The sequence below is a fragment of the Myotis davidii genome, unplaced genomic scaffold, assembly GCF_000327345.1.
Source record: "Myotis davidii unplaced genomic scaffold, ASM32734v1 scaffold327, whole genome shotgun sequence".
Classification (NCBI taxonomy): Eukaryota; Metazoa; Chordata; class Mammalia; order Chiroptera; family Vespertilionidae; genus Myotis; species Myotis davidii.
The window spans coordinates 47765-70087 of record NW_006298628.1 but is presented as its reverse complement, the minus strand read 5'-3'; the positions used below and the strand labels follow the sequence as shown (position 1 = coordinate 70087).

At 50.6% G+C, this 22323-nt stretch overlaps 1 protein-coding gene across 2 annotated transcripts in view; it reads left to right on the top strand.

The window, feature by feature from the left end:
• The first annotated feature begins 929 nt into the window (after window positions 1-929).
• UNC45B (unc-45 myosin chaperone B) overlaps window positions 930-22323 on the top strand; it is a 25290-nt gene continuing 3896 nt past the window's right edge. The window contains exons 1-18 of one of the 2 annotated variants that reach the window (XM_015570816.1): window positions 930-1005; window positions 1653-1820; window positions 2337-2373; window positions 3658-3833; window positions 5066-5155; window positions 6061-6228; window positions 7169-7337; window positions 10295-10465; window positions 11414-11585; window positions 12147-12447; window positions 13709-13803; window positions 13975-14116; window positions 14275-14415; window positions 16976-17103; window positions 17969-18035; window positions 18762-18875; window positions 19237-19352; window positions 20713-20830. In XM_015570816.1, the coding sequence (XP_015426302.1) occupies window positions 1653-1820; window positions 2337-2373; window positions 3658-3833; window positions 5066-5155; window positions 6061-6228; window positions 7169-7337; window positions 10295-10465; window positions 11414-11585; window positions 12147-12447; window positions 13709-13803; window positions 13975-14116; window positions 14275-14415; window positions 16976-17103; window positions 17969-18035; window positions 18762-18875; window positions 19237-19352; window positions 20713-20830 (2373 nt within the window). In that variant the 5' untranslated portion in view covers window positions 930-1005. Of the gene's footprint in view, window positions 1006-1185; window positions 1304-1652; window positions 1821-2336; window positions 2374-3657; window positions 3834-5065; window positions 5156-6060; window positions 6229-7168; window positions 7338-10294; window positions 10466-11413; window positions 11586-12146; window positions 12448-13708; window positions 13804-13974; window positions 14117-14274; window positions 14416-16975; window positions 17104-17968; window positions 18036-18761; window positions 18876-19236; window positions 19353-20712; window positions 20831-22323 lie in introns of those variants that run through there. The other variant, XM_006774195.2, reaches the window with a different exon arrangement.

The following is a 22323-nucleotide window of genomic DNA, read 5'->3' as shown; positions in this document are numbered from 1 at the left end:
TGCAGATCAAAACAGAACCCAAAGAGGGTAAAAAGGAGACGGTGTTACAGACATCTGTAATAGTGTCAACAATAAAAAACAGAACCCACTTACTTTTTTATTGTATTTACTAGAGGCCTGGTGCACAAAATTCGTGCACTGGGTTGGGGGGCGGTCCCTCAGCTTGGCTGGCGTCCTCTCACAGTCCAGGAGCCCTTGGGGGATGTCCGACTGCCAGCTTAGGCCCGCTCCTTAGCGCTGCCACAAAGGTGGGAGAGGCTCCCGCCGCCACCACCGTGCTTGCCAGCCATGAGCCCAGCTTCTGGCTGAGCGGCACTCCCCCTGTGGGAGCACACTGACCATCAGGGGTCAGCTCCTGCATTGAGCATCTGCCCCTTGTGGTCAGTGAGCATCATAGCGACTGGTTGTTCCATTGTTCGATTTGCATATTAGCCTTTTATTATGTAGGAGGATTGGGATGACATTGGTTAATACAATGATATGGGTTTCAGGTATGCAATTCTACACTACATCATCTGTGTATATTGTATTGTGTGTTTACCACCCCAAGTCAAGTCTCCTCCCATCACCATTTATCTCCTCTTTACCTTCTTCTACCTCCCCCACCTCCCCTTCCCTCAGAACCCACTTACATTCAAGAGAGTGAACAAGTCTGCCGGTCTTTCTGTAAAGCAAGGGCATTTTCAACAAGTGAATGCCAGAGGGTAGGAAAGTTGTGGACAAGCGGAACAGGGGAAGGAACTTTCCTGTCTTTTCTTCCCTCCTCCTTCCTGAGGGCATTTCTGGAAGCCTCCAGTTCCTCCGGGACCTGGGCAGCTGCCCTGTGCTTCCACGTCTGTCAGCCCCTCAGCTGTCACTCTGCTCCCAAAATAGCTGTGGTTGGGGGAGGGAGGAGAGGTTGTTGATTTGGGATGGAGGTGGAGAAGGGGCATCAGAGCTGTGCCTAGAGAAGCAGATCTGCCGGGGGGTTCCCGTACCTTCTGGATTTTTCTCTCACTCTTTCGGGTATGAGTGCTTGAGCCCCCAGGACAGCCCCTTAGCAAGGTGCTGGGGCCTCCGTTAGTCAGCTCCCACCTCCACGTGGTACTGACTGTCCAGTCTGGGGAGGAGGAGGGCCCCGAGTATCAATGACAGGCTCCAGGGGCACCTGCCCCTGTGTCCAAATATGGTCTGGAGCCACTGGCAGGGGCGATAAAGTCTCCTGGGAGGGGCAGACCGAGGCTGACTGGCTGGGGGCTCACAGCGGAGCTCAGAGGAGCAGCGTCTCAGGAGAACAGACCAAGAGCAGTGTCCTTAGGAGAAAGTGAGCCCGTCGGACTGTTCCCAGGACGGGGAGGGAGAGGGGGGCTGGCACGGACCTTCAGGGTCTGCAGTGAGAGTTCAGGCCTTTGTGGTGGTGACTTCACCTGCCCAGCTGGGAGGGAGGCACAGGGCTATGGAGACCCCTCCCATCGCGGTCCATGCTCCAAGCAGACGCTGTAAAGTTCTTCTGGGCAGTGGCCTCAGGGTGCTGGGCGTAGGTCTTTTCCAGGCAGAATCCTCACCTTCCGTCCTGGTGGGAGGGGACCCCGGGGCTCCAGACCTCAAGCCAGGAGTCCAGCCCTGGGTCCGGGTTGAGTAGCTGGCCACACAGAGTCGTCTTATCCTGACAGATGGCGGAGATAGAAGCTGTGCAGCTGAAGGAGGAGGGGAACAGGCACTTCCAGCTCCAGGACTACAAGGCCGCGACCAAGAGCTACAGCCAGGCCCTGAAGCTGACCAAGGACAAGGCCCTGCTGGCTACGCTCTACCGGAACCGGGCAGCCTGTGGCCTGAAAACGGTGCGGAGCCGGGGTGGGGGGCTGAGGGCAGGGGCTGGGGTGCAGACATCCTCCATCCTCCATCATCCCAGCCCTCTCACCTGGCCCTTCAGGTTGGAGAGGGGCACCTCTCACTGCTTTCCTAGACCTACCGCCCGACCCACTCCTCTGGGAGACAGCAAGGCCCCCAGATCTGAACCAGCCAGGGGCTCCCCATATGTGATTTTGTGGCATCTTAACAACAGCCCGGGAGGCAGCTGCCCACACGGTAGATAGGAATCTCAAGGCTCTGATGGTTTAGTAACTTGCCGAAGATTTCCCACGGAGTTAGTAGCAGAGCCCGAATTCAAACCCAATGCCAAAGCTCACCCACTTTTCCACAAGCAGCGAGGGGCCCTCCCCGAGGCCTCTGACAGCCGGAAGCTCCCAGCAACTGCCCGTCCTGCCCCCCGCCCCCTCCCCCTTCCCATGGAGACCCTCTCAGGCTGTCTCTGCATTGGGCCCACATTAATCAAGTCTCTTCCTTCTTTTTCTCAGGAGAGCTACGCGCAGGCGGCTTCAGATGCCTCCAGAGGTGAGCCACCCCCCTTGGCCCTGACCCCACACCCCTCTGTTTTGTCTAAGAGGCCCTTGACACTCCAAGGCAGGGGTCCTCAAACTACGGCCCGCGGGCCACATGCAAATACAAATATTGTATTTGTTCTTGTTTTGTTTTTTTACTTCAAAATAAGATATATGCAGTGTGCATAGGAATTTGTTCATAGTTTGTTTTTTTTTTAAACTATAGTCCGGCCCTCCAATGGTCTGAGGGACAGTGAACTGGCCCCCTGTTTAAAAAGTTTGAGGACCCCTGCTCCAAGGAATTACAAATTGTGTAAGCGTCATCATAGGTCTTGTAGGTGGGGCTTCATATGTGCCATCTGTGTCTAAGTCACATTTTTGCAAATGGGGTTGCATGTTAAATACGGTGCAGTGGTTTCTTTTCTTAAGAGATGCTTTTGGGAATCCTTTTCATGGTGTGGCATATACCCCGTTTGTTGAAAATTAGGATATTGCCATGGGGGATCCCCAGAACCGGGCCCACAGCTCAGTCCTCGCTGTGGGAGCCGGGCTTCCTCTGGGGAAGAGGGAGGCCTTAGCCTGAGCCACGACCACTAGGAGAAATAAACATAAAAAAATAAACAGAAGTCAACATTGGCTTAAGGGCATGATCTCTTGGCCACAGGCCTGTGTTGGGTTTTGACCCGGTTACCATTCTTTCAGGGGAAACGGATAGCCTGGAGTGAGTTCAGAAGGTCGGGAACCAGCTGGAGAGGGGACTGGAAACATCCTGTGAAGAGCAGTCGAGGGGAGTGGCAATATTTAGCTCAGAGAAGGCTACTCCCAGGTGGGACGGAGCGCTGCCTTCAAACCCTAAAAAGCAAATGCTGTCATGAGGAAGAGAGACTGGGTTTCATCTCGGGGCTTCCAGGGCTGAATGTAGAATAAAAGGGCCAAGTTACAGAGAGATGGATTTCAGGGAGGAAAAGGGAAGGGCTTGATGGTGGAGCTGCCGGGCTGCCTGGAGAAGGAGAAAGCTCCCCAGTGTTTGAGGGATGCAAGCACAGTTGGATGAACGCTTGGCAGGGGTCATCACGTAGCAGGTTCTGGAGCATCAGGCGTTGGGCAGGATGACCCTCAAACTTCCTTCCAGCCTTGAGACTATGATTTTCACTCTCTCCTGAGCAAAGGGGAGCTCTGGGCCAATCGTCTATCTGGGTAGGTAATCTCAAAGGAAGAGATTGGGGGCGATGGCAGGGGAGGAGGAAAGGCGGTCTGTAGCCCGGCCCCCTAAGGCCCTGCCTGTCACCCTCCCCAGCCATTGACATCAACTCCTCGGACATCAAGGCCCTGTACCGGCGATGCCAGGCCCTGGAGCACCTGGGGAAGTTGGACCAGGCCTTCAAGGACGTGCAGCGCTGTGCCACCCTTGAGCCACGGAACCAGAACTTCCAGGAGACACTGAGGAGGCTCAATACTAGCATTCAGGAGAAGGTGAGCCAGACCTCTGCCCACAAGTCTTGGCTACCGCCCCCCATTCCTGGCAGGGGCATGTCAGAGAAGCAGGATGTCAGGGCAAGGCTAGTCCTTGTGGACACGTGGCACGAGTGGGTACCACCGAGCAGCTGAGCAGAGGTGCTGGGATGCTTGTTTAAGGGTTCGAGCCAGCACAACTAGAACATGGGTCTTTTGTTGTTTTTTAAAATTGCAGCAGTGTAACTGCAACTCTTCCCCTATTTCTAGGAGGATAAAGGCAGCATGAGATACCTGTGAATGGGGGAGGAATAGAGTAGAGGGGATTGGTGGCAGATAGAGTACAGTCAGGAGCCAGTAGGAATAGAAAATCTTTTCTAGGAAAATGGAGGGAAGTGAGGAGAACTTGGACCAGAGATGAGAGCTCCTGCACCCTAGTCCTGCCTTAGCTACCAATTTTCTGAGGGACCTCTTGGGGTGTTAGTTTCTCCTCTGTAGGAGCAGGAGGGTAACGGATCACTCAGCTCCTGGCTCCCGGACTCAGTAACTCCTATGTGCCTGGGGCAACCCCATGGTGGGGCCCCATGGTGGGTCCATTGTCCAGAGTGTAGACTCAGCTGAGGAAATACGAACTAAGGAGTGATCAAAGAAAGGGCCATGCGTGAGAGACCCTCCCGACCCTGCAGGCCCGGATGGAAATAGGAGGGCGTGTGGACCAGCACAACAACGTAGTGGGAGGAATAGTGGGGAAGATGATCAGTTTGGTCATTTTATGAAAGCCTCAGAGCGCTGCGGTTGGGGTTGGGATTGTGAGGGATGAGGCATCTATACATAATGGTGTCAATTGCTTGAGGAGCTAGTTGAAACTGCTTCAGGTTTCTGATCCTGGAGGCATATTTCTGTTTTAGCCCATATTGAGATGTCGAATAGCTAACCGTTTACTAGACTCCAAAATTGGGGTGATGATCCCTTGCCTTCCAAGATGTGTGATGACCAAATGGGACAATGGATGTAACTGGATTGTAAGCTTTGTGGGGCAAAGACTTGCTTCTGTTCACCATTCTATCCCTGGCATCTGAGCACCTGCAACAGCGTCTGGCATATAGTAGTTGTTCAGTAAACGTTGGTTAAATGAATGAATAAATGAATGAATGACAGTGCGGGGGGCCCAGAGTAGGTACCCTAATAGTCACCGAGAGGAACTTCACATGGAGCGGACTGAAATACGGACCTCCGCCTGTTTCCTTCCTCAGCTGCACGTGCAGTTCTCCACAGACTCCAGAGTACAGAATATGTTTGAGATCCTCCTGGACGAAAAGAGTGAAGCTGATAGGCTGGAGAAGGTGAGCGCTTGCCTTGTTTAATTAATTTAACACTTCTCTACCTTTTCAAAGTCCTTATCCATAAGCAGAAATGTTTTGTTATTTATTTATTTACCAGAGGCCCGGTGCATGAAATTCTTGCACGGGTAGGGTTCCTAGGCCTGGCTGGCAATCAGGGCCGATCATGGCCTTCCTTCCCCCGGCTGCTGGCTGCTGGCTGCCGGCTGCTGGCTGGGGCCTTCCTGCATTCCGCACCGCCTCCTGGTAGTCAGTGCTCGTCATAGCGAGGGGTTGAACTCCCAGTTGGTTGAACTCCCAAGGGGACAATTTGCATATTAGCCTTTTATTATATAGGATTTGTTTATTTATTTTTGAACTGGCTAGTTTTATTTTAACATTAGTGCAATTAGAGTTGGCTCTATGATTCTGATTCTGCTAAGCATTGTAACATCGATTGGTTGCCTCCCATATGCATCCTGAATGGGATCCAGGGCTGGGGATTGAGGCTGTAACCGAGGCATGTGCCCTTGACTGGAATTGAAGCTGGGACTCTTCAGTCCATGGGCTGATACTCTATCCACTGAGCCAAACTGGCTAGTTTTATTTTAACATTAGTGCAATCAGAGTTGAATCTATAATTCGGATTCTGCTAAGCATTTTTTTTTTACAAGTTGCTTGGTAGTCTTTCTATTTATGTCCTTAATGATTGCAATATAGTTCATCAAGTTGGTCTTTATGCAAGTTACTGTGTCTTTCTTTTGAATGATATTCTTGGGCTATGTTTCCAAGAGTAAGATTATAGGGAGAAAGAATATAAAGACGTTTTGAAGACCCAGTTTTTGAACCAGACCCTGCATTTGGCTCAGGGCTAAGGCCTCCGCAGCCAAACCTTCCTCCTGACCATCACTTTCTCTTCCCACTTTCAGGCTGCCAACAACCTCATTGTACTGGGTCGTGAAGAAGCAGGGGCTGAAAGGATCTTCCAGAACAACGGAGTGGCCCTGCTTCTGCAGCTCATGGACACGAAGCGGCCTGAGCTGGTCCTGGCTGCAGTGCGGACCCTGTCGGGCATGTGCAGTGGCCACCGAGCTAGGGTGAGGGCCTGGGCGTGGGCCCGGGTGTGGGTGCTTGGCATGAATGGCTGCCCGGCCAAGGACCTGGAAGCGTGACATGTGGGCAGGGTGTGGCTGGCATAAATGGACCCTGATACAAAATCTGAAGTGTCCCCTCCAACTTTGGTTGTATGGTCCCGGATTCAACAGAGATTGCTCCTCTGTTTTTCCTCAGAGCTTGAAATGGGTCTATGTCAGTGGTCGGCAAACTGCGGCTCGCGAGCCACATGCGGCTCTTTGGCCCCTTGAGTGTGACTCTTCCACAAAATAGCATGTACGGGCATGCACATACAGTGTGATTGAAACTTCGTGGCCCGTGCGCAGAAGTCGGTTTTCGGAAAGGAGGTAGACGAAACAATTATACAAGACGAGTGTGGATGGGAGAGTTGGAAGGGGTCGACCTCAGCGAACGTACCTCAATCAGATTGAGGACGTTTTTAGCAAAGGCCAGCTTAGGAGCACCCTAATTAAGTTAATAACAGTGTACCTACCCATATAGTTCAAGTTTAAAAAATGTGGCTCTCAAAAGAAATTTCAATCGTTGTACTGTTGCTATTTGGCTCTGTTGACTAATGAGTTTGCCGACCACTGGTCTATGTGAACATAAGGCTATTGAAAGTCATCTGAGAGGAGGAGCTGAATGCAAAGGCTATGATAGCTTACACTTTTTCATGCTACATCTGCAAAATCTAGTGTATACTTTACACTCATAGCACCTCTCTCTCAACGTGAACGGCCCCAGGACACGTGCTCAGTGATTCCATGTGGCCAGTGGCTCTGAACCTCTGGCGGGGGGCATGGCTTGTGTCAGGGCATCCCCAGACCCTGGGCCAGGAGGCACGGGCTTATTTCCCCACTGCACGGGGTGGTTAGCTCCCACCCCCGAACCGGCACGACTGACTGTGGTTTGCTGGGGGTCTAGGCCACGGTGCTGCTCCACGCAGTGCGGATAGACCGAATCTGCAGCCTCATGGCGGTGGAGAATGAGGAGATGTCCCTGGCCGTCTGCAACCTGCTCCAGGCCATCATCGACTCTCTGTCCGGGGAGGACAAGCGGGAGCACCCAGGGAAGGAGGAGGCCCTGGTTCTAGGTAGGAGACAGTCTTCAGTTTTGGTTCCGGAGGTTGGGGGCAAGGGAGAGTCTGCTACCCCCTCAGCCTGGGAATTTCCTGTATGTGGAGGTTGTCTGGTGTGATTTTCCGATGATAAAAGTAACAGATGCATAGCAGCATTATGGACAATAACTTAAAGGTAGAAGCAAATCGAGTGTCCATCGACAGATGAATGGATAAACAACAACAACAAAAATATACACACACACACGGAATATTTACTCAGCTTTAAAAAGGGAGGAAACTGTAACACATGACACAACATGGATGAACCTGTGGACTTTAGGCTAAGCGACATAAGCCAGTCTCAAAAAGACAAATATGGTATGATTGCATATAGATGCAGCTTCTCAAATTGTCATACTCTTAGAAACAGAAAGTAGAATGGCGGTGGCCAGGGATGGGGAAGGGGGAAATGAGCAGTTATTAATGGGTACAGAGTTTCAGTTTTGCAAGATGAAAAAGTTTTGGGGATGGATGGTAGGGATGGTTGTACAACAATGTGAATGTACTTAATGCCACTGAACTCTGTGCTTAAAAACGATTAAAATGATATTTATTTTATGCATACTTTACCACAATTTTAAAAAGTAACAGAGGCTCATTGGTGAAATTTGGAAAAATTTAGAAATATGTAAAAATGAAAAAAAAACACCTCACCTGTAATTACCCCTCCTGATAACTTTTTTTTTCTATCCATCCATATAAATATCTATTTAACAAAATTGGAATTTGGCTATGGATAGTTTTGTGTTTTCTCTTCACTGAACATTATGTTAGTATTGCATACCATTTAATAGTCTTTAAAAGGGCTCCTTTTGACTTTGGTCATTTTATCATATTAATTTTACATTTGTTTCATTCCTACATACATGCACATGTAGACTCCTGCTCCTTCCTGCACATCCAGGTCCGAGGCATCATTTTAGAAGTCCCTGCCCTGCCTGGGAGGGTCACAGAAGCAGGGTCACTCAAAGGGAACGTGATTTGGGATAATTTCATTGTATTTAATTGTATGGCTGCATCGTGATTGGTCAGGCAGCTTTATATTATTGGAGATTTCAGTGGTTTCTAATTGCATGCTTGTGAAACACGCCAGCAGCGATTCTTTACATAAAATATATTTGCACTTGTAGTTATTTCCTTGGCACAGGTACTGAGAAATGGGAGTACTAGGTCAAAGGCTATGAACATACCGGATGCTCTTTCTCCATCTACTTTCAAGTTCCCTCCTGAGAGGGTACATCCACTTGTACTCATTGTCACCAAGTGACGATGAGTTCCAGTCTCAAATCATTCTCACCAGATCTGAATACTATCATTCTTAAATAGATTCTCCTTTTCAGCAGGCAAAAATGATCTAGTGCGATTAATCATTTTTTTTATCTTTATTAGCCATTTGGATGCCTTTGTCTTTGAGTGGTTGGTTAATACCGTTGCTTATTTTTTTCTACTGGAACATCAGTGCATTCTTATTGACCCATAAAAGCTCTTTGTAGGTTAATACTATTAACTTTTGGAGTCCTGGATTCTTGATATGGTTCGGACTTACTGTTCTAATGGTCAGCAAGTCAGGTTCCTTTTTGCACTAGAATGGCTGGAGGGTACAAATGGGCCTCACTTGTATGGGTGGTGGTTACCTGGAGATGGTGTCCAGGGCACCGTGGTTTTACTCCTTGTGGCCTCGCTAGTGGGCAGCTTGGATTTTTTTTTAATGGATTTTTATTGATTTCAGGGTGAAGGGAGAGGAAAAGAGAGATAGAAACATCAATGATGAGCGAATCATTGATTGACTGCCTCTACCACGCCGCCTACTGGAGATCAAGCCTGCAATCGGGCCTTTACCCTGACCAGAATTAAACAGTGACCTCCTGGTTCCTAGGTCAAGGCTCAACCACTGAGCCTGGCCAGCTGGGCCAGCTCGGATTTTTATGTAACATGGCAGCTGGATCCTAAATGGACAAGCCCCAGGGTGCAAGTGCTTTTTAAGCCCCTGGGTGTGCTGTCGGTCACATGATCAGCCCAGGCCCAGTGTGGGAGGGGCCTCCCCAAGAGCACGAATAATGACAGGTGCAGTTTACTGGGGGACACGACTTCCTTGCGAGGTAGTGAGCTATTAGCTATCTGCTAACATATTTTATATATTGATTTCAAATCTATGTCCCTGTGGCATCCACCCACCTCAGGTCACAATTTTGCTCTCTGCAGCCTTACAGAGTAAGTCTGTTATCTCACCCTCGTGACAAACCTCCATCTGCAAACGGGCTATCATGTCCACTTCCTTCATTCCTTCTCTATCCAGATAGTCTCATTCCTTCAACGTTTATTTACATGACATCGTTTGGAAAGCCTTCCTCCCTGCCTGCCTGCCTGTCGGCCTGCCTTTGGGCTCCAACCTAGACTGAGAACAAAAGTCTCCAAGCCTCAGAGAGGTCAGACGGGGCAAAGCAGGAAAAGGCATTTATTTGCCTTTTGAGATTCCCAGTGGGCAGGGAGGACCGGGCACCCCAGGCAGGGCCTTGCATTCGGGCGCCCGGCCTGCCTGAATCTGTGGGGAGCGAGATGTCTGTAAGGGGTACACATTTCCTTTCTGGAAAACGTTTTATTAAGTCAGTTCATTAAAAACTACACAAAGCATCCCTGGGTCCCTGCCAAGCATGACCTGGAAGGAAGAAGTAGCTATTCAAGGATGGAATGGGCTGGAGTAGAAGTCAGCGCGCAGAGTGGCTGGAGGACCCCCAAGTGTTGTCTAGGGATTTCCCTCCGTTTTGGGGGGTTGAGGTGGACAATACTATACACTTCTGGGAAATTCCAATATCCAGGAAGCAGTAGATTTGATATTTCCAGAGTCCTTCTAGAAGCCTCTTCCATTCCTGGTCCTAAATACCTGAGGCTCCCTGGTCCTCTCTCTTTATCCCTGTTCTCTCCTCCCTCAGACACCAAGAAGGACCTGAAGCAGATCACCAGTCACCTGCTCGACATGCTGGTCAGTAAGAAGGTGTCCGGCCAGGGCAGGGACCAGGCGCTGAACCTGCTCAATAAGAACGTCCCCCGGAAGGACCTCTCCATTCACGACAACTCACGCACCATCTACGTGGTGGACAACGGTGAGGAGGTGGGCGGGCCTGGGCTCACGCCAGCATTCCCATGGCACCAGGGTACCTTGCCCTGGGCAGAAAGTGGAAGAAGTTTTCAATCCCAATGGAAAAGCCAGGAAAAATCATTAGCATGTTAGGGTCCACTAGCGGGCTGGTGAAGGCAGAGGTCAAATCTCTGAGTTACGGGCCTGGCCATACCCAGAAAATGTCTAAATACACCCAACAACATCTTATCTGGGTGAAGTTTCCCAACAAATGGGGTAAGTGTTAAAGAACAAACAGGATTCCACCAACCACAGGGTCACGGTCCTGGAGTCTCATGGTTGGCAAGGCCTTCTAGAAGGGAGAGATGGTATCGCCTGCATGTTATATTAAACCCAGGAAGAATGTTCTAGAAGATAGTCACGGAATTTGTTAGTTCCAGGGTGTTATCCTCTCCTAAACTGACGTCTTTTATTGTGGCTGTATAATCTGCTACAATAAATTCTCTTGCACATTTAATGGCGTTTATACTATTCATTGTTCTTAAAGGTTCAAGTCAGCTTCACCAGCTTGAAATTCATTCTACTTTGACATTGCAGTTCCCTTGTTTGGTTTTCACAGATCTCAGCAAAGTGCACATTAATGAATTACTCTAGTGCGTAAGCCTCACCCCCAACACTTTGGCCTCAGTTCTGGTCTTCTCTGCATATATTACAAAGGCTGAGCACCAAGAGCAGACCTCTTCCCTCTGCACGAGGATCTAGGCCCAACCACACGGTTTATGGTGTAGGATGGGTGGGGAGCCATAGTATTGTTCTAGGCATCATAATGAATAGCACTTGGGTAAAAATAATATGGACTTAAATTCCTGCCATGCTAATGAAAAGCTGCAATGCTGAGGTTGCATGGTTTGCAAACTGGGCTGGACAGAGCCCGGCAGGGGTCTTACACTTGCCGCTGCCATCGGTCCTGCAGGCCTCAGGAAGATCCTGAAGGTGGTGGGGCAGGTTCCAGATCTGCCGTCCTGCCTGCCCCTGACCGACAACACCCGCATGCTGGCCTCTATCCTCATCAACAAGCTCTATGACGACCTGCGCTGCGACCCTGAACGCGATCACTTCCGCAAGATCTGTGAGGAGTACATCACGTGAGTTTCCGGGAGGCCTCATGGGTCGGCCTCTGTATTAGTAATCAATAGCTGTGTAACAAAGTACCCCTAAACTTAGCAGCTTAACACAACAATAATCAACCATTTATTATAAAAAGAAAGCAATTTGGGAATGGCTCGCTGGGTGGTTCTGGCCTTGGGTTTTCTTGGCCTGGGCTGCAGTCATCTGAAGGCTTGACTGAGGCGGGAAGATCTGCTTCCAAGATGGTGCACTCACATGGCTGGGACATTGGTGCTGGCTGTTGACTGGAGGTCTCTATTCTTTCCTGGGTGAACGTCTTCCTACATGGCAATTCCTGTCTCAGAGGGTGCTTCTTGGGGACCACAACCCCTGACACATCCGTTAGGTCACGTATCCTCATCATAAGTCTGTGAAGTAGTAGAACTATCCTTACTTTCCAGATCAAGAAGCTGAGACTCAGAGAGGTTCAGTGAATTGCCCAAGGTCACACAGCATATGCGTGGTGACTCCAGGATGCAAATCCAACTCTGTCTGCCCCCAAATCTCACACTTTCCGCCACCCTCGCCTTCTCTTTTAGGGGCAAGTTTGACCCCCAGAACATGGACAAGAATGTGATTGCCATCCAGACAGTGTCGGGAGTCCTGCAAGGCCCCTTTGACCTTGGCAATCAGCTGCTGGGGCTGAAAGGTGTGATGGAGATGATGGTAGCATTGTGTGGCTCTGATCGTGAGGTAGACCAGCTGGTGGCCGTGGAGGCCCTCATCCATGCCTCTACCAAGCTCAGCCGCGCCACGTTCATCATCACCAATGGCGTGGCACTGCTCAAACAGATCTACAAGACCACCACAAATGAGAAGATCAAGATCCGCACACTGGTGGTAAGTGGGCTCGGTACCCGACACCATGCCGGCACCAGGGACATCAGGACGAATGAGGCTTAGCCCCTGTCCTTGAGGAGGTCACCATCCAAGGGCATCATGGGGCAGCGTGATGTGTAGGAGGCTGTGAGAACATAGATTCAGAACGGCGGGCCTACATTTAACCTCGGACACCTCCTTGCTTTCTTTCTGCTTTTTACCTTTCCTACCTCCCCACACCCTCCTTCCCCTCTGGTGATCACTACACTGTTGTTTGTCTATGAGCTGTGGACTTTTTTTTCGTGTTTTTGTTTTTCTTAATCCCTTCATCTTTTTCACCTCCTCCATGCTTCCGAATGGCACGGACACTGATGGGTCTTATCCAGCAAATATTTTTAGAGCAAACTGCACAAAGTCAGTTTATTTGATCAATCAGTTTCTATACGGGACAAACCTGCTTTATTTTTTTCCATCTTCATTTTACAGAAACTATTTTCATTGACCTTTTCCTCGTGAACAATTATAGTGAAGATTTGAATCATTTATCTTCTTTTGTTTGTATCAATTTAGAAAAAAACGAATTTTCACTTCTGGCACTGTGAGTTTTCACTTATGGAAGACTTTCTTTTTTTCTAAAAAAAAGTCCAAATTTCCTGAGCAAAATTCTGTACATCTGAATCTGTTACCCATACGATAGGATTTCTCTGCCAGTTTTGTGCTCTGACAAGTCTCACCACTGCAGTTTCAGATAGGATTAGTATCATCTTGTGCTGATTTTTCAAAATGGTATTCAAAACATCTGTGGGGTCAAATGGTGGAGGAAAGGGGTTAGGGTAAAAACCTCCAGCTTGCCTGGCTGGTGTAGCTCAGTGGTTGAGCATTGACCCTTGAACCAGGAGATCAGGGTTCAATTCCCAGTCAGGGCACATGCCCGGGTTGTGGGCTTGATCCCCAGTCGGGGGTGTGCAGGAGGCAGCCAATCAATGATTTTCTCTTATCATTGATGTTTCTCTCCCTCTCTCTGCCTCTCTCTAAAATCAATCAGTCAATTATATATATAACCTCCAGCTTTTTAGGCACCTTCCTTCACCTGGATGCCTCAGGGAGGGCATCTCAGAAGAGGTGACACCTGAGCTGAGTTTTGTAGTATGAATAGAGGTGTATCCAGGCAAAGAAAAAGGGGCAAAGTGTTCCAGCCACAGGGACCTGTTTGATCAGGGCATTGTCCCCAAGTGTTGGTGCCTCTGGTCCTCCAGATGTCCACTGTCTCCCTCCTCCACAGGGACTCTGTAAGCTCGGCTCTGCAGGTGGCACAGACTACGGTCTCAGGCAGTTTGCAGAAGGGTCCACGGAGAAGCTGGCCAAACAGTGTCGCAAGTAAGGGGGTCCTATTTTCCCCAGGCCTGCCCTCTCCTCCCCGGGGGGGTGCCGTAGTGTCCACCAAATTGGGAAAGGCCCCCACCTGCTACCCACTGCCCTGAAATGGCTTCACCGCCCTGACCTCAGCCCTGGCGCCCTTCCCCAGCGTCTCTCCCTCCCTGACTCCAGGTGGCTGTGCAATGCGTCCATAGACACCCGGACCCGGCGATGGGCGGTGGAGGGAATGGCCTACCTGACGCTGGATGCTGATGTGAAGGATGACTTTGTCCAGGACATCCCTGCCCTGCAGGCCATGTTTGAGATGGCCAAGGCAAGTAGGGCCCTGACCTCCGGCCTCAGGAGAGATCTATTAGATTCAGGCCCAAACCAACTTGTGGCCCATGCGAGGGAGCCTTCTTGGAAGCAGAACTTTGTTCTGAAGTTCTCTTTCTGCCTTCTCCCTCCTACCCCGCTCCCCGGTGCCTCCAGACCTCTGACAAGACCATCCTGTACTCGGTGGCCACCATCCTGGTGAACTGCACCAACAGCTACGATGTCAAGGAGGTCATCCCGGAGCTCGTACAGCTCGCCAAGTTCTCCAAGCAGCACGTGCCCGAGGAGCACCCCAAGGTGGGGACGGGGGCCGCCCAGGAGGGGGTCTGTGCCACCAGTCCTCCAGAGAGGTGGAAAGGAGAGCTAGTGATGTCAGGGTGTTGCGTGAGTGTTTGGGAGAATTTGGCATAAGGTAAACCGAAGATGATCATAGTACATTTCACCCACTAGGTGGCGCTCGTGTTTTTCTTAGTTTTAATGAAACAGCCACGATGAACGTTTTGCAATTTATGTTACTGATTTGATGGACATCAGACAGTTGCATTTTATGTTCCTAACACACAAAAATTTTATTTTCTGGGATATCTGGATTTAGGGATATGGGTGCTAAGTAGGAAAAATGAGAGGAGGAAAGACATGGATCAGCAGTAGCCAAGATGTCACAAATTCCCTTGGGGTCCTCCCCCTCCTCCCCCCATGATTCCCTGCACACAATGGTATACTTTGCTTGTGGTTTGCATGAGTAAATATGCATCCTACTTCCCACCAGAAAAAAAAAAGTAGATTTTTTTAAATGATCAAATATAACCGGGTTGCAACACAAAAAAGTGGAGAGCAGACAAAAGAAATTAAGCACTCGCAATGACATCATCCCCTCCCTCCCCTCCAATTGGGTATGTTACTTTACCTACCAGAGGCTTTGCTTTTTCTATGCACCTTTTTTCTTTCCTTTTCACGGTTATAATCAGACTGTAGTTATAACTTTGTACTCAATTTGGGAAAATACTTTGTGCTTTCTCACGGCTGTGCCACTCTCTGAATCATTTTCCACAGCTGCATAGTATTTCACGCAGGCAAGAGTGCAGAGCATATACTGCTGCTGTGAAGCTCAAAGGTGGCTTCTAGCGATTGACTGTCAGTCTCTCCCAGCTACTCTGAGGATTATCTGTAAAGACTACTCAACCCTGGGGCTGACTTTGGGTTTCCAGCAAAACCCAATGCATTGTTATGTCAGTTTTGTCTGACATGTCGCCTCTCAGTCCTGCCTACATCCCCCATTGTAGGCGGCAGAAAGGCACCACGTGTCAGACTGGTGGGAGGGGGGTGGGGAGGGGTGGACCAAACCTGGGTTCAGCAACCTCAATATTTGGGTTCTGGCTAGGAAAGAATTCAGAGCAAGACCCAAGCTGTAAGAGAACATTTATTGGGTAAATGACAGAGGTAGAAAAAGTAATTCCTGGAAGAAATGGGCTTAGAAAACAACTTAAAGAGGTAAAGGAAGGGCCCTTGGAGCTTGGGAGTGAGGAAGCTAATGGTAACGTGCCTGGAAGAGGGGGCGCGAGAGGGAAGAGAAAGGAAAAGGCAAGAGCGTCCTCCCAGGCGGGGAGAGCGCGCTGGGTCCTCCATCCTAAGGGCTTTAAGGGTGGAGATTTTAGGGGCGGTCCCAGGAGAAGATCTCAGTAGAACATGCAGTGGTCTTCCAGGTGTGTCCATTCAGGATGATTGGCCAGCACCGGGCAGGGGGTCATTATTCAATGCAGCTGGTCCTGATGTCAGCCGTGGCTGGTTTTGCTGCTTATCTGGGCCTGGAGCTGAAACACACTTGAGGCCTAGATGTTATCTCTAGGGAGGAAAGGTCAGGGGTCCAAGCCTCATGACCGGCAATATGCCAGGGGAGGAAAGTCACCCTGGGAACAAGGCCCCACCCACAGTTGATTGTCCACTGCTGGGCACCTGGGGCTTTCCACCCTGGTGACCTTCTGTACCTGACCCTTCGTCCTTGCTCTGCTCACATCTGTCTAACTGCCTATATCCCCCTACCCTCCCACCTGCCACATACCCTGATGACAAGTCAACCATTTGCAAGAAAACTAACATATGGGTCATGCGGTGTTTTGGATCATGGTTCTTTCATTTCACTCCTCTGGGAATGAAGAGCCTTTGGGGTTGATTTCCTGGCCTCTCAGCTACTCAGGCTCCGTGTTGGGAGGGGGAGGGCAGAGGGAGAGGAGGAGCTGTTCTGATGTTCACATTGGCAGAACATGCCATAACCCGCTTGGCTGTTTGGACAAAGGGCATCTGGAGGAGCGTATTCGTTTCCGTTACTGTTATAGCAAATTGCCACAAACACAACTGCCCCAAATAAACACACATTTACTATCTTCCCGTTCTGGAGGTCTGAAACCTACAATCGATTTCTCTGGATCAGAGTCAAGGAATCAGTAGGGTGTGTTCCTTCTGGAGGCTCTAGAACACAACCTGTTTTCTTGTCATTTTCAACTTCTGAAAGCCACCTTCGTTGGCTCGTGACCTTGAATTACTTCAGCCTTTTGCTTCTGCGGTCACTACTACCTTTGCCCCTCTGCCTCCCTTTTAAAAGTCCCTGATGATGATACTGGACCTGCCCAGATAACCTAGGACTATCACCCCAGCTCAAGATTTATAACTTGATCACATCTGCAAAGTCCCGTGTGCCATGTGAGGTAACATACTCACGGGTTCTGGGGATGAGGACATGGACGCCTGGAAGGACCATTATTCAAGTACCCCAAGAAGTCGGAAATGTGCCATCTTAGTGCCAACACAGACTGGCCTGGTGCCAGGCCCCTGGCCCATTGCCACCCTTTTGTCTCCCCAGGACAAGAAGGACTTCGTAGACATGCGGGTGAAGCGGCTCCTGAAGGCTGGCGTCATCTCGGCGCTGGCCTGCATGGTGAAAGCGGACAGTGCCATCCTCACCGACCAGACCAAAGAGCTGCTGGCCAGGTGTGGCTGCAGGGGGCCAGGGCTGGGCCTGGCTGGGCAGGGAGATGGAAATGGCTGGGAGTAAATAAGGGAATGAGCCATTGGAGGGGGAGTGGGGGGCTGGAGAGGAGCCTAAAGGGGATCAGCATTGAAAGTGACATGGCGGGGGAGGTCCTCACAAGTGGAAGTTGGCATCAGGAGGAAAGAGGTCACTGTCTGGTTGCCTGGTTCCCAGGTCTTGCGTGGGACCTGCTATTTCAGAGATGAAAGGCACAGTGTCTGTGAAACCTGGGGGGCAGGCAGCCAGGCTCACAGTACAACACAAAGCAACGGGTGCCACGATGGGGGAAAGACCGAGTGTTGGTTGGAGCAGAGCAGTGGCACCTCACCAGCCAGCCTGGAAGGTGGGCAGCCAGGAAGGCTTTCTGGAGGCTGTGACAACTCAAGGGAACCCTGAAGGAACAAAGGAGCCACTCCGCTGCAGGGGAGGGAAGGGTTCCCGGTGGGTGGAACAGCATAGACAAAGACGCCAAGGACAGAGGAAGAATGAGTGCATTTGGGGTTTTCCTGCAATATGTCTGGAGCATGGAGTGTATAGGAGCGAGTAGTGCTGGGTAAGACCAGAGAGCAAGATAAGAGGTCCTGGGGTGTTTCTCCTGGTTCATAGGCAGCAAGGAGCCATTGGTTATCTCCCTAAATGAGGATGAGGTGGCTCTTTGCAGCTTCACTTCCTCCCCAGCCACTTATGCTCTTGGCAGCACCTCCCCAGAGTGCACGCGCACACCAGCAGCACTTTCCAGGGCTGCACTGGCTCTGACCGGCTGGCCTGCTGCTGCCTAGGAGGGGTGTGCTGGCACATTAAATGCCCGTTATCCTTACTCGACAGGGTGTTCCTGGCACTGTGTGACAACCCAAAGGACCGAGGCACCATTGTGGCTCAAGGTGGTGGCAAGGTAATTGGGTGGGATAAGGTTCTTGGCATCCTGAAAGGTACTCCACTGGGGAGGAGCACATGTGTGTGTGTGTGTGTGTGTGTGTGTACGCACATGCATGCATCCTCTATGCCTGACTCAAGAATAATGTACCCTCTGTCCCTACCCGACCTCCTGCAATATGGTCATTCAGGCCGAAACCGGTTTGGCTCAGTGGATAGAGCGTCGGCCTGCGGACTGAAGGGTCCCAGGTTCGATTCCGGTCAAGGGCATGTATCTGGGTTGCGGGCACATCCCCAGTGGGGGATGTGCAGGAGGTGGCTGATCGATGTTTCTCTCTCATCGATGTTTCTGATTCTCTATCTCTCTCCCTTCCTCTCTGTAAAAAATCAATAAAAAATATTAAAAAAAAAATATGGTCATTCAGGTAACTGTGCTGTCTGTTCTCATGGCCCCAATCCAATTTCTGCCTGATTCTGCGATGTGTCCTGGGACTTGCTTGGAATCCCATCTGTCTCCCTGGCGACTGGAAGGAAGCATGGTGCAGATACCAAGACCGTGCACTGAGCTACCAAAGACTCATCATGGAGTCCTTGCTTGTCCCCATGCCAGCTGCATAACCTTGGGCAGATGACTTAATCTCCCTGAGCCACAGTTTCCTCACCTGTAAAATGGGGGCAAATCACACACTTTGCAGAATGTCACAGGATGTCTGTCACCCAGGAGTGACCATGCCCTTTCTTGCAGGCCCTGATTCCCCTGGCTTTGGAGGGCACGGACGTGGGCAAGGTGAAGGCAGCCCATGCCCTGGCAAAGATCGCTGCTGTCTCCAACCCGGACATCGCCTTCCCTGGGGAGCGGGTCGGTGTCTGGGTGGATGGGATGGGGCAGTGGGAGGGGTCTCCTCTGCTCCTAGGGGCCTTTCATCTTGTCACCCTGCTCCTGGCTTGGGAGGGCCATGGCGTTGTCACAGAGAGGGCAATGAATTGGAGGCTCCTGCTGTCCAGACCCAGCTCTGCCTGACTCACAGGGCTGTCCCCTGGGGAACTCCTCTTATCTGCAAAGTAAAGGGAGTGATCCTGCCTTTCAAGATCATCATCAAGGTCAAACCAGACCAATGGGTGGACAAGGGCTTTGGAAATTCTAAAGCTGGACACCTGTAAATGTCAGGGACTGGGGGATGATAGCCTCCACCTGTCCCCCTCTTCACTCCTCCCCACAGGTATACGAGGTGGTGCGGCCCCTTGTGAGACTCCTGGACACACAGAGGGACGGGCTGCAGAACTACGAGGCCCTCCTGGGCCTCACCAACCTGTCTGGGCGGAGCGACAAACTGCGGTGAGCGGGGTGTGGAGGAGCGGGAGTGAAGACAGGTGTCCTGGAGTGTTTGGTTGAGTTGCACATACACCACGTGCGAAACTCTCCTCCAAGGGCTGGCTCAAAGGCAGACGGAAGAAATACAATGGGAGGGACTTGAATTAACTTGGAAAAACCACATGGAGAACGTACAAGCCAGAGGAGACAGAAAAGACTTCTTTCTTTACATTGTAAAATGATGCCCAGGAGGATGGGAGGGGGAAGCATATTCCTTCTCAGAGGCAGGGGATGGTGCAGTGTGTTGGGTTGAGATTCTTTTGGTACCAAGTGGCAGGAAACTCAGCCCAGCTGGTTTGAGCATAAAGGGAATTTACTGGCTCGTGTAAATACAGTCTGGGGACTCCGGATTCAGGTGCACTTGATGCAGGGGTTACAAAGCTGTCCTGGGGCCTGGTCCTCTGTACCTCTCCTGTCTGTGTGTTTGTTTTTTTAGTGTATTTTTATTGATTTCAGGGATGAAGGGAGAGAGAGAGAGAGAAATAGAAATTACCAGGAAAGAGAATCAACCTGAGTAAGTCTAGATCTAACGCAGAGCCCTTCCTTAAACCCCTCCTGACATGAGACACTCTGCCAGGTGGTTTGCAGGTGTTATGTCACTTAGTCAGTAGGACAGCCCTATCAAAGTGGCCTTTTCCCCGTTGGTGGGTCAGAAATATGTGGGCTCCTCTCACCCTGTGTCTTCAGAGGCTAAGCTCCCTGGCCTGTGTGGGGTAGAGAGAGAGAAATAGAAACATCAATGATGAGAGAGAATCATTGATCGGCTGCCTCCTGCAAGCCCCACACTGGGAATCGAGCCCACAACCAGGCATGTGCTCTGACTGGGAATCGAACCGTGACCTCCTGGTTCATAGGTCAATGCTCAACCACTGAGCCATGCTGGCTGGGCTCCTGTCTGTGTTTTAACTCTCAGAGGGGCTTTTCCCCTCTCCCTCAGTCACAAGGCTTCATCTTCATATCCAGCAGGAAAGAGACAATAATACAAAAGAACCTCCAGCGCTGGCCAGTGGCTCAGCCGGTTGGAGTGTCATCCCGTACACCAAAAGGTTGCGGGTTTTGTTCCCAGTCAGGGCACATGTTGCAGTGATGTTTTCACCCTGGAACCGGTCACTGTGCCCAGGATGCTATGCTCCATCATCTAGTTTATGCCCCCTGGTGCCCCTCCTGGAGCTGGGGGCAGGATCAATGCCACAGGAACCCTGCCGGCCAAGGTTGTGGGAGGGATACCACTAGGATGGGGAAAGGACACCTAGGTGGCCCAGAATCCTACATGTCCACGACGGAGGACTCAGTGGCCTCTCTTGCTCCACTCCTCCTGCCCCAGGCAGAAGATCTTTAAGGAGAGGGCCTTGCCAGACATCGAGAACTACATGTTTGAGAATCACGACCAGCTGCGGCAGGCGGCCACCGAGTGCATGTGCAACATGGTGTTGAACAAGGAGGTGAGGGAGCTCGGCATGGGGACGGGGAGTGATCGAGGCATGGAGCGTCGGCCATAGGCCAGGGCCGGGCGTGACTGGGGTTGTAACAATGGTACTAAGGTAGCACTGACTATATATGGAAGAAATGTGAAAATAGTTACAATTTTAGAATATTTTAAATGTTAACATGAATAAAATATTGCTGTTTCCATAGAAACTACATTTCACTATATCTGTGCTCTTCACAGAATAATCACAGGATTTTTAATAATAAAATGAATTCAGGACACGTCAATGACCTCATGGTCCAGTAATGGGACAAATTGTAACCATACGATGAATACATGTCTTCTCCTTTCCATCCTGCTAGAGTATTCTTTAAAATATATATTTTTATTGATTTCAGAGAGGAAGGGAGAAAGATATAGAAACATCAATGATGAGAGAGAATCATTGACCGGCTGCCTCCTGCACACCTCCTACTGGGGATCAAGCCCACAACCCGGGCATATGCCCTTGATTGGAATCGAATCCAGGACCCTTCAGTCTCCAGGCTGACGCCCTAGTCACTAAGCCAAACTAGCTAAGGCGTCCTGCTAGAGTATTTTGCTGTACCTGTAGGTATAACCTCATCAGAGCTAACAACAGGGTGTAAATCTGAGGTTCCCTGTGAATGCGGGGGCCAGGCCAAGTGGCCCTCCGTGAGTGCCTAGTGTGAGACACACTCTGTTTCTCCTCAACTTAAAGTATTGGATCTTCTCACTGTTGTAGCGAGAAAACTTGACCCATAAAAGCCTGTGAAACTCAAAAGATATAAAGCTACCAGGGCCTGCCAGGGTGCTGGCCTAGGGCTGGGCTGGGGGCCAGGCAGCCATGAGGGAGAAGAGAGTGTGTCCAAGGAAAGGGGAGGGGAGAAAACTGGGAGGGGCAGCAACCTTCCCTGTGGGAGCACCAGCTGCGGCAACAACCAAAATAAAAGTATACAGCGGTCCTAACAGGATAGTTCATCTCTCACTCATAAAATGTCTCACTCACATCTGGATCAGGTGGCTCGCTTCCAAGCAGTGACTCAGGGACCCAGGCTTCTCTGATCATCAGGCACTGTCTACCCCTCTGCCACCTTGGGAGTGGTCTCTATTCCGATGGTGAATGGGGACAGAGACCATGGGAGAGGCACCCGTAGTGCTTTGCCATGGCGGCCTGGAAGTGACACACATCACGTCCACTCACGTCCCACTGCTGAGAACTGGTTATGGCTGCATCTAGGTGCACGGGTGGTGGAACATTCTCCTTTTGGGGCAGTGGCTTCCCATTCATAGCTGTGTCCCAGGAGAGGGGACCGCACTGACCATCTCTCTATACTCTCACCTCTGAGGACCACTGATCCCGCCTCAGGGAGAGTCATAACCTGGGCAGCGGTGACCTTGGACTCCTTTTGGAGCTCCACTTCTAGGAAACCTGACCCAACAAAATGCCCTTAAACTTGACCAACCAGATATTACTGAGAGCTGAGG